Below are 10822 nucleotides of genomic sequence, written 5' to 3'. Positions count from 1 at the left end.
AGCAGGAAGATGGAAATCGAAACTACAATCAGATGCCACTCACACCCACTAGGAGGAGTACGATAAAAGAGACAAGTAATAACAAGTGTTGGTGAGGTTGTGGAGAAATCAGAACATTGCTGATGAGAACATAAAATGGTGTAGATGCTTCAGAAAACAGACTGACAGTTCCTCACAAAATTAAACATAGATTTGCCATATGACCCAGCAACCTCATTCCTAGGCATATACCCAGAGAATCAAAAACTTATGTCCACATGAAGATACCGACAGCAGTATTATTGGTAATAGCTAAAAAATGAAAACAACCCAAATATCCATCACCTAATGAATGGATAGAGAACATGTGGTATATCTACACAATGAAATATTATTTGACAACATAAAGGAATGAGGTGCTGGTCCTGGCAGTTAAGATGGCAGCTGTCGTGGAGTGCAATGTGGTCATGGTGGTGACCGAGTCAGAGCTGCTGGGTGACAAAGAAGTGAAGAGGGAAGCAGAATCTTTCAAGGAACAAGAAAACGCATACTGTGCCAAGAAAGATGACAGTAGGATTTATGACTATTATACAAAAGCCATAGAGAGACGTCCTAAAAATGCTAGCGAGTATGGGAATCGAGTGACCACTCTGATGATGCTCAGAGGTTCTGGGAAGCTCTTGAAGATGCACAGTGAGGTTGGATGGCAGTTTCCTCTGGGGACATCATGAGTGGGCTATGTTTAGGGCGGGCCGGTGGCAGCGTGCCACAGTTTCCAGAGAACCCCAGAACTGGATCACAGAAATGCTCGGTCACGACAGGCGTGCAAGATGCTAATGCAGCCGTAGGATATGAGAAAAATAGCAGAAATGGACTTTGCGAAGTGGGATTTTCGAATGTGGTTTTCCGCATGGACCGTGCTCTAGAATTTGCCCCTGACTGTCACGGCTTCGAAATTCTCAAAGAAGATTATTTACCAATGCCTGGTCATTATCCAGAAGTACAGTCTGTGGCCAGTCACATTTTACAGATGTCTTCTACCAACGTGGATGCTCTGGATGTCTGAGGTCTTTGCTTTTGTTATGAAGATTGTATTGAGAAGGCGGTTCATTTTTTTTTTTTTTTGGTACAGGCTCTCACGATGGCTTCTGACCATGAGAAGACCTGTGTTGCTTGCAGAAATGCCAAAGCACTTAAAGCAAAGAAAGGAGATGGGAATAAAGCATTTAAAGAAGGAAATTACAAGCCAGCTTATGAACTGTACACAGAAGCCCTGGGGATAGACCCCACCAGTATGAAAACAGATGCTAAACTCTACTGTAATCAGGGTACAGTTAATTCCAAGCTCAGAAACTAGATAATGCAGCAGGAGACTGCATCACCATAGTGACGTGTGTAAAAGCCTTCTTGAGAAGAGCTCAGTGTTTCGGGGACAAAGAACAGCCTGAAGAAGCAGTGGAGGACTATGAAAAAAAACACATTAGATGGATAAGAACATAAACAGCTCTTAAAAATGCACAGTTGGAACTGAAGAAGAGAAAGAAGAAAGATTACGATGAAATCCTGGGACTGAACATGAAAGCCTCAGAGGCCGAGATCGAGAAAGCGTATCAGAAACAGACTTTGATGCACCATCTGGATGGGCACGGAGGAGCCAGTGAGAAGTGCAGGAGGAGGAGGAGAAAAAGTTCAAGGACGTCGGAGAAGCTTTTACCATCCTCTCTGATCCATTGATGAGCCAATACGGCGGACAGGACCTGGATGGGGAGGGTGCAGATATGGGTGATTTTGATGCAGACAACATCTTCAAGGCATTTTTCGGTGGGCTTGGGGGCTTCAGCTTTGAAACGTCTGGCCTAGGGAGTTTTTTTTTTTTTCAGTTGGGGTAATGAAAGGAAACCCACCAGAACCCAGAAAATACAGACTTGCTCGATTTAACCTCGAAGGGGGTCGCAGTTCACCTCCTCCCGTCATCATGTCTCCATGTATTGAGAGCCGCTTTGTTTTCTTAGTTGGACACTTTGTGTCTGTGAGTGGGGTGAAGGAAAGGGAGTCAGTGCTGAAGACTGGGGAGGGGAGAGGGTCGAGGGGGTGGATAGGAAAGCGGCTTGTGAATTTTTGTTATAGCATTTAACTTTATTAAAAAAGAAAAAAGATTAAGAGAACACAATGTTTGACCTTTAGAAAAGAAAAGAATGAAGTACCGATAGATGCTTTGTCTTGGTCTGCGTCAGCTGCCGTAACAGAGTACCATAGATTGGGTGGCTTCAACAATAGAAATTCGTTTTCTTACAGTTTTGGAGGCTGGAAATCTGAGATGGGGGTGCCACTGTGGGTGGTTTGTAGTGTGGACTCTTCTTTTGGGTTGCAGATGGCTGCCTTCTCGCTGTGTGCTCACATGATCTTGTGTGAGCAAGGAGAGAGGGCAAGCTCTCTGGTGTCTCATAAGGGCACTAATCCCATCATGAGGGCCCCACCCTCATGACCTCATTTAACACTGATTACCTCCCAAAGGTCCCATTTCCAAATGCCAAAACATTGGGAATTAGGGCTTTGACATAGGAATTCGGGGCGACGGGCACAAACATTCAGTTTATCATGTGCTACAAAATGAATGAGCCCTGAAAACATTACGCTTAATGAAAGACGTTGGTCATAAAAGATCACATATCATATGACCGCATTTATATGAAATGTCCAGAATAGGCAAATTTATAAAGATAGGAAGGAGATGAGTGGTTGCCAGGGGCTGGGGAGAGAAGAAATAAACAGCAACTGCTAATGAATACAGTTTATTTTTGGAGTGATGAACATTTTCTGGATTTAGATTGTGGTGATTGTTGCACAACTTTGTGACTATGCTAAAAAAAAAAAACCCACTAAATTGCATAATTTAAAATGGTGAATTTTATGGCTCTGAATTATATCTTAATTTTTTTAAAAAAGAACAGACATAAAAGACACATCAATCAAAGGCTCTGCATGGACCCACTTTGTAGGACTCTTGATTCTGTCGACATAAGAAAGGTCCAAATCTGTAGAGAATATTTAATGAGTATTTGAGCCAAACCGATGACAATTTCTAGGAAGCAAAAATGTCAGCAGATTGAGGAATTCCTCCAGAGAAGGGCAGCTCTGCCGTTTATTTTGTACCTTTGAATAAAGGAAGGAGCTGTAAGGGGGGGTGACATGAAATCCGTTGGTGGGAAATTGAAGGGATGGGAGAAAGCCAAGTGGGGAAATCCCCGGGATTGGATAAAACGGCGAAATGGAGAAACACATAGTTCTTCTATGTTTGTGGCGACGGGATGGTTAATAATGTTTACAGCACACAGAAATGGTGTTGGAGAACAGGATAGCTGTGAGGGGTTCTGCCAGCCTCCTGCTGGAAATTATGCCCTGAGGGGTCCGGAACGAAAGATCACTCTGACATTTCAAAGGTTTGTTATCTTAGATGCAAAAAGACAATAGATGGGCTCATACTTAGTTAAAGATTGACCTTTGTGACTACCCGCCCCAATGAACCGGCTTTTTTGGCTTTTCATTAGGAATTTTTATGCTCAGACGATCCTCTGTGGGTACTTTTGGTCTCAGAGTTTGTAAAGCCTGCCATGCAGGCTTCCCTTGAGCTTGTCAGGTTTAGTATATTGGCCCCTTTTCATCCCTAATTCAAACAAAGCAACTTAAAAAAGGATATTTTACACACAAAAAAAAAAACCTGAAAAACAAAAAAAAAAAACGGAAAATTGAACATGGATTCTATATTAGATAACATAAGGAATTATTGATTTGGGAATGTGCAACAACAGCAATCTAATTAAATACTTTTTAAAAAGTCCTGACCTACTGATAAAATGGCATGTCTGACATGCTCCAGGGAAAAGTTGGAGGATGGGCGAAGCAGGAAGGACAGACTCTTGATAATTTCTGAAGCTGAGTAATGGCCATGTGGGGGCCCATTACGCTCTTCTACTTTGTTTGGGTTTAACAATTTTTATAATAAAAAGTTTTAAAAAAATAAATCAAGCATGGCAGAGATACAAAGGTCTTGATTAGTACCGAATTCCAGAAGTTCCTCTTGCAACAGAAGATTCTAAGCTGGGCCCTAGTGCCATGCAGCACACCTTTGTCCCCGAAGGCCCCCTGACCTGGAATCCAGCTTCATTCTGAGGAGAGAAGTCACTAAAACTGCCCCCCAGAAGAGGCTTTGGGTTAGAATTCATCTGGCTCTTAAAAGAGTATTTGTAGAGATGCACTTCCGTGCTGTATCGATTAGCTTTTGCTATGCAACAGACTATCCCCAAACTTAGCGGTTTAAAGCGAACATTGCTATTTCTCACGATCCTGTGTGGTGGCTGGGATTCGGGGCTGACCTGACTGAGGCCACATGGTGTAGGATGGCCTCACTCGAATGCCCGGGGCCTGGGCAGCACCTCCTATAGGAGGCTAGCTAGGAATTGTTTACGTGATGCCAAGAGAGGACAAGCCCTCAGGCGCAAGGGCATTCGGTGGGTTCACGGCAAGTCACATGACCATTCCCAGATTTAAGAGGTGGAGAAATAGAGACTCCTTTGCAGATTGGATTAGTACTGAATGGGAGCCGAGGGTGCTAGACAGTCTAACCCAGCCCACCTCTCGGATTGAGATTGACTTCACAGATGTGGCCAAGAGTGGGCCAGGTGCTATTCATGTGTCCCAGGTCTAGAATCCTCTTTCCACGGGTGGAACAGAGGTGGGTGAAATATAGATCCTGGGCTGACGAAATTAACCAGAATAAATTGCTCCCTTTTTTTGTCTCCCTTTGTCTGTGGCCTAAGCTCAGTCTTACTTTTCTTCCACCTCCCATTGAATAGAACATCTGTGACTCACTCTTTGTGGCTGCTCCTTGTCCCTCCCCATATTCTCAAAAGACAAAGTCCCTTGATTCACAGGAGGAAGACGGAGTTGGGCGTGTGGCCTTGAGCCAGCTTTCTCCCCCGTGATCCCCTGTCTCCTCATCGGGAGGATGCGAGGGTTCCATGGAATGTCTCTGAGGCCCTTGGGATGCAGCCCCGCTTATAGGGAAGTGCTGGAATGGTGCAGGTGGGCCAACGCTGTGTCCCCTGGGCTTCAGGTCAGGCCTGGCCACTTTGGGGAGAAGAATGCTCTGTGTGAGTGTAGTAGATGTTTTGCAAAAGTGGCCCCAGTTCTTCCCTTTGGCAATGATGTTTTGCAGTCCCTTCCGTCAAGAAGTGGAGTCTTTCCCTGCCCACCCAACCCCCATCCGCCTTGACCTATAGAAAATGGGGCAAGTGATGGTGTGATGGTTTTGTGCCTTGGCCTTAAGGGGTCGTGACTCATTCGCTCCCTTTCTTGGGATCCTGACTCTGTCATGAGAACGAAGCTAGACTAGCCTGCTGGAGGTGAGTCATCCCATCTGAGGCCAACTCAGACCAGCAGCATCCTGACGACCCACCAGCGGGAGCGAGCCTCGATTCGTGAAAAATAAGAAGTGACTGTTGTTTTTGGCGACAATAGATTGGGGTGGTTTGTTACTCAGCTGACAAAGTGGGCGCCTGGGCGGTGCGTATCCAGAGCGGAAACCTGCATCTCCTCTTCAGGCCGAGGCACAGGCTCCAGGGTTCAACTGCCGGAGTCCAGTTCAGGTTCCTGTCTCCATCCTTGCAGGTGGAATGTCTTGGTTCTCAGGCAGGTGGCTCTGGAAAGGAAGGAGCTGTGAAGGTCCCAGGGGGAGCAGGTCCTTGCTGCCCAACCTGGATAGACATGGCCACACAGTTTCAGCACAGAAATGCCTTTTTTCTTTTTTTTTTTCACAAGTTTAGATTTATTTTTTTAAATCAGAGTGACACCTCTACCTGAAATAAAGAACCAAATTGTTCAACAGGACTCTGCTATGAATATCAGCAGGCTTCCATCTTCTCCCTTCTCCCCATTTCCTGCTCTGCAGACACAGGACTTTTAACTTTTTTTTTCTTAAAGCAATGTACTTTTTTAATTCAACCAAATGGCACTCATCCTGCTGCTGCTTCATTTGCTGTTGACTTCCCACTATGGAAGATTTAGCTCCTTGTCACCTGCCTCCCTCCTCACATCCCTGCACCCTCCCTAACTCCTTGTCCTCCCAGCATCCTTAAGTCATGAGTCTGTTAAATTAATGTTCACTTTTTGCTTGCTACGGTGACTTTGAGAATGCTATTCACACCGGAACTGTGCAGAATAATACTCCAACTTTTACTTTCTTGTGCAACTCTTCCCTGCGTGGGCTTCCTAATGATGGCTCCAAGCCCCGGGGTGGAGTGGGGGTGGGGTGAGAGAAGCATAGTCTCAAATTCTTCACCCTCCCTCATCAGAGTGGGGGCAGGCACGCCCTGGGCTCTCCAGTCTGGGGCAAGGCAGGTCCCCCGCAGGCACGGAGGGGCCCTCTAGGGCATCTGTGAGCAGCCAGGGTTCCTCTCTGCTCTTTCCCACTGGCCTCTGGCTCCTGTGTCATCAGGCAGCTTCTACTTTGTGCCCTTTTTGGCTGTCACACGTTCCCACCCACCCCCACCCCCACCCCATTTCGGTGGGGCTCAAGGGATGGGTGTGACCACAGAGAAAGCCCAGGTTCAGGATGAGGTTCGATGGCATGAAAGCGACCGTGGGCCGATTTCTCACTTTCTTAGCTTCTCCATCGGGTCGGGTGGTCCGATGCGTGGTCCAGGGTGGAGCTCAGCACTGCGGCCTGTCTGGGAGATTCTGAGTGGGGAGGTTGCCAGGCGAGTTTTGCAGAGCACGGAGAGGGCGCAGAACCCGATTCTGGTGTGTTCATGTGGTTGAGAGGTCTGGGCTGAGGAACTCTTCAGCCGGTGGGAGAGAGGACAGGACAGGAGACCACTGCCTGGCCCCCTGTGGTCAGCACACAGAGCTCAGATGTTCTGAAGGGCTGCGGAGCATGCCGCCTGCAAGTCACAGACAGCCCTGAGAGACGGGGAAACTTCCATCCTCACCAAAACTTGCATGCAGAAGCCCGTAGTGGCTTCATTCATAACTGTCAAAAATCAGAAATGACCCAGATGCCTTTCAACTGGTACATGGACAAAGAAACAGTGATTTGGATTTGACGATACCGTGGAATACTACTCAGCCAGGAAAAGGAACAAATCACTAATACATGCAGGAGCCTGGCTGAATCCCAAATGCAGCATGCTGAGTGAAAGGAGCCTCACACAAAAGGCTACACACTGTGATTGTGGTGGTTATATGGCATCTGGAAAAGGCAGAATTGCTGGACCGAACACAGATGAGTCGTTGCCCGGGGCTGCGGGTGGGAGGAGGGTGGCCAGAGGGAATTTTCTGGGTGGATGGAAATGTTTTATATTTTAATTACTGTAGTGGTTATATAACCCTATGAATTTGTCGAAACTCATAGAATTGTACACTAAAAAAGGTACATTTCATTGAATGTAAACTATAAACCAGAAAAAAGCTAATGACAAGTTTCAGTTAGGGTAGTGTCCGAGGTGACGCTGTGATGGCAGGGAATTGCCACAGGGTGGGTCAGAGGAAGAGCTGAGACCCAGGGTGACCTCACGCAGGGGGTGAATGGGCACCCTGTGTTCTTTGCGTTAAGTCCCTGCCTGCCTCCTGGGACCCTCAGAGGGCAAGGACCAGCACTTCTGGTGTACTGTGGACGGATGGATGCCACAGTGGAGAAGACCCCCAAATTGTACCTACTTTCCCCTAATGCCATCAGCTCGTGGGCTTTTCCCTGACCGGAAGGGAAACAGAGAGAGAACAAGGGCATAGAACAGAACCAAGTCAGAGACTGGATCTCAGAGCTGGCTCTGTTGCTGGCCAGCTCAGCCTCTCGAAGCCTCAGTTTCCTCATCTGCAAAATGGGGACCTCAGAGTCTAGAGAGGGATAGATGACATGACTATCTGAGAGCCCGCGGCTTCGTGCCCAGCTGGCGAGGGCTTCCTAGAACGTGTGGGTGTTGCCTTGCAGGAGTGGCCACCAGCAGGCTGGGTTTAAATTCATGTTGCATTTCTTACAAGCTGTGTGACCTCGGATAAGTGTCTTAACCTTTCTGGGCCCTGCTTTCTTCATTGCTAAAATGAGATTTTTATGGCTCTATAAGATTGTTGTGAGGATTCAACGGATATAAAGGCCTTAACCCTGGGCCTAGCATGTAGTAAATACCCAGGAAGAGCTATCCCTTTATTATCAGAGGATTGCAAAATTTAGCAAATAAAAATATAGGACTCCCACTTAATTTGGAATTGCCGATAAACGAAGAATTTATTTTTTAGTATAAGAATGTCCCATGCAATATTTGAGATATACTAAAAAGTATTTATGACATAATCCTATTAAAAACGTGTTGTTTATCTGAAATTCAACTGGCTACCTGGTATTTCATCTGGTCACCCTGTTAAGAGAGGATGCAGATTTGGGGTCATAGGGGGATGGGACTAAGCCCGAAGGTGAGTGGAGGGGTGAATGATGTGCCTTTGTAACTTCCCTGCAGCCCGAGTCATTCAGATCCTTTACCTGCAATCTTACTCCTTCGGGATCTGGCTCACTAACCCACACGGCCCATTCATTCCTTGGTCCTGCTTTTGTTCAGGCTGCCAGCTGCTGTCACTGTAACTCACTTCTGGGCTGGTGTTGCCCTTTGGGTGTCCTGCAGTCATTTCTCATGTGTGAGCCCATATCGCCAAGGAGCCAGCCGCCAGGGCAGGGCCGTGTGCCTTCGGCCTTTCCCCGGGGGTGTCGGCCAGGCCATGGGTGCCGCGTGCACAGCAGGCTCTCCGCGCCTGTGGCTGATGGCTGAGTGGCAGCACTGTTCTTACATAATTGGTTTCTCTCCTCCTCTCTTTCCAGAGCCAGATTTCACACTGAGCAGCTGCAGACGGAGAAATCAGAGAAAGCGCAACCCAGCCCCAGATTCCGAGGGGCCTGCTGGGGACTGTCCTCCTGCTCCAGAGGGAGGATCGTGAGGCTGCTGTCTCGGGCCAGGTCCTGGCTGCCATGGGGCTCGCAGCTGCTGCCTCCCAGATGCCCGCTGCGCTGCCGGGCAGATAAGGGTGGCGCTGCCCGGGACCACCTGCTGCCCCCTGCCAGGCCGTCCTCCGTGGCCAGCCCTTCTCCTACTTTGGGCCACCTGTGCTGACCCGAAGCCATGTAGGCCCCACTTGGGCCTCTGTGGACAGACACAGCATCAGGGACGTTGCCTCTGCTCCCTGGGGGGCCCGGCGTACCATCATGCCCCAGGGATTCGCCTGGCTCCACTGTGAGTACTGGGGGGTCCTTGGGGGAGGTAGGAGCTCTGCCGTAACCATGACAACTGGTGAGAAGTTGAGATGCTTCCCACCCGAAGCCATGTAGGCCCCACTTGGGCCTCTGTGGACAGACACAGCATCAGGGACGTTGCCTCTGCTCCCTGGGGGGCCCGGCGTACCATCATGCCCCAGGGATTCGCCTGGCTCCACTGTGAGTACTGGGGGGTCCTTGGGGGAGGTAGGAGCTCTGCTGTAACCATGACAACTGGTGAGAAGTTGAGATGCTTAGTGCAGGCGTCCTCAGGGACTCTGACGCCCGCCCTCCACCCTGTCTCCCGCTGACCCCAGCTCAGGCGGGCATGGCGGACGTGAGTCTTAGGTTGGGTGGGCACAGTCAGTGGGTGGTCATGGGGATGGGACAGGCACTGGGGGGGTGGCACTACCTTCTCAGACCTATCAGTGCCAGGGAGTGGGTGGGGACAGAGGTGGCAGAGAGAGGATTTCCGGCCTCCCTGAGTGTGGCCAGCCAGCAGTAGGGGCTTGTGAAAATATCTGGACCCCAAAACACGTGGAGAAGTGCAGCCTGTTCCCTGTGCCCCTCCCTCTGTAAAGAACAAAATTAAAAGGCAGAAAGAGAACAGTGTTATTGATAAAAAGAAAAATAAGTTGAAACGAGGACAGAAAAAAAAATAACCTAGAAGCTAGAAGCCTCACAAGCCTGCTGGTAGGAGGCCAGACCAAGATTCCTCAGACTCTGAGATTCAATTTAATTGAAATTCAACATGTTTCCGGTGCCTCTCACGTGCCCACTGAAGAGTCACTGCCCTGGCGACAAGGACCTGGGCTGTCTTGGGCCTTGCTCTTCAATGCCTGACATGGAGTTAGGCGCCAGGAACTCTGTGTGGGATGGATGAGGTCAGGGCTTGATCCTGAGAGGAATGCGAGGAGGCATTGGGTCCAGCCTCACCCCTGTGGAGGGATCCTGCAGAGGGTCAGGGTGTTCAGAACTAATGGAAGGACACAGACCCAGTGTTCTGGAAGCTTCCAAGTCATGACGAGCAGGAGGGACAGGAGGAGCAGCTTGGGTGAGGTGCCACTTGGCATGGTCTTGAAGGTGGGCGGTGTTCACACAGGCAGCTGTGGGGAGGTGAGGACCATATTCCAGGTAAAGGCTCAGCGGTCGGACAGCGAGAGGCCAGGACGGAAAGCCGGTTGGGTGCAGATGGCTGAGGCCTTGGGAGCCAGGAAGAAGAGTCCCCAATTCATGAGACAACATGGGGCCCTAGCGGGTTCGTGATCTGATGTGGGGGTGAGGCTATGATCGGGAGCCGCTCTGCTTTCAGAAGGGACCGCTACTGCAACCTTCTAGACAGGAAGTCGCGAGGGCCAGCTCCGGAGGTGGACGTGAGGATGAGAAGCAGAGGGAACGAAGCCGGTGGAGGTGGATTGTAGGACGTGGCGAGGGTTGAGGGTTGGCCATGGGGTGAGAGACAGGAAGGGGATGCAGACCAGGGCGTGGCAGAGAGGTGGGGGTGCTGGAGAAGCATCGGCTGCCGTGACTGAGTGCCACAAGCCTGGTGGC

General features: G+C 49.3%; 1 protein-coding gene and 1 pseudogene across 5 annotated transcripts in view; both read left to right on the top strand.

Moving 5' to 3' along the window:
* IL34 (interleukin 34) overlaps positions 1-10822 on the top strand; it is a 33676-nt gene that overhangs the window by 14920 nt on the left and 7934 nt on the right. For 2 of the 5 annotated variants that reach the window (XR_003045731.1, XM_025045332.1), the window contains exon 1: positions 10076-10325. Coding sequence is in view for 4 of the 5 variants with exons in the window: in XM_025045332.1 (XP_024901100.1) it covers positions 10151-10325 (175 nt within the window). In the remaining variant the exon portion in view is untranslated. Of the gene's footprint in view, positions 1-5332; positions 5382-8842; positions 9252-9336; positions 9452-10075; positions 10326-10822 lie in introns of those variants that run through there. The other 3 variants (XM_025045333.1, XM_015587684.2, XM_015587683.2) reach the window with 3 other exon arrangements.
* Positions 417-1868, top strand: LOC102887826 (annotated as a pseudogene).

The sequence above is a fragment of the Pteropus alecto genome, unplaced genomic scaffold (assembly GCF_000325575.1).
Source record: "Pteropus alecto unplaced genomic scaffold, ASM32557v1 scaffold42, whole genome shotgun sequence".
NCBI lineage: Eukaryota > Metazoa > Chordata > Mammalia > Chiroptera > Pteropodidae > Pteropus > Pteropus alecto.
The sequence above is the reverse complement of the archived record's forward strand: the minus strand, read 5'-3'. Positions and strand labels throughout refer to the sequence as shown.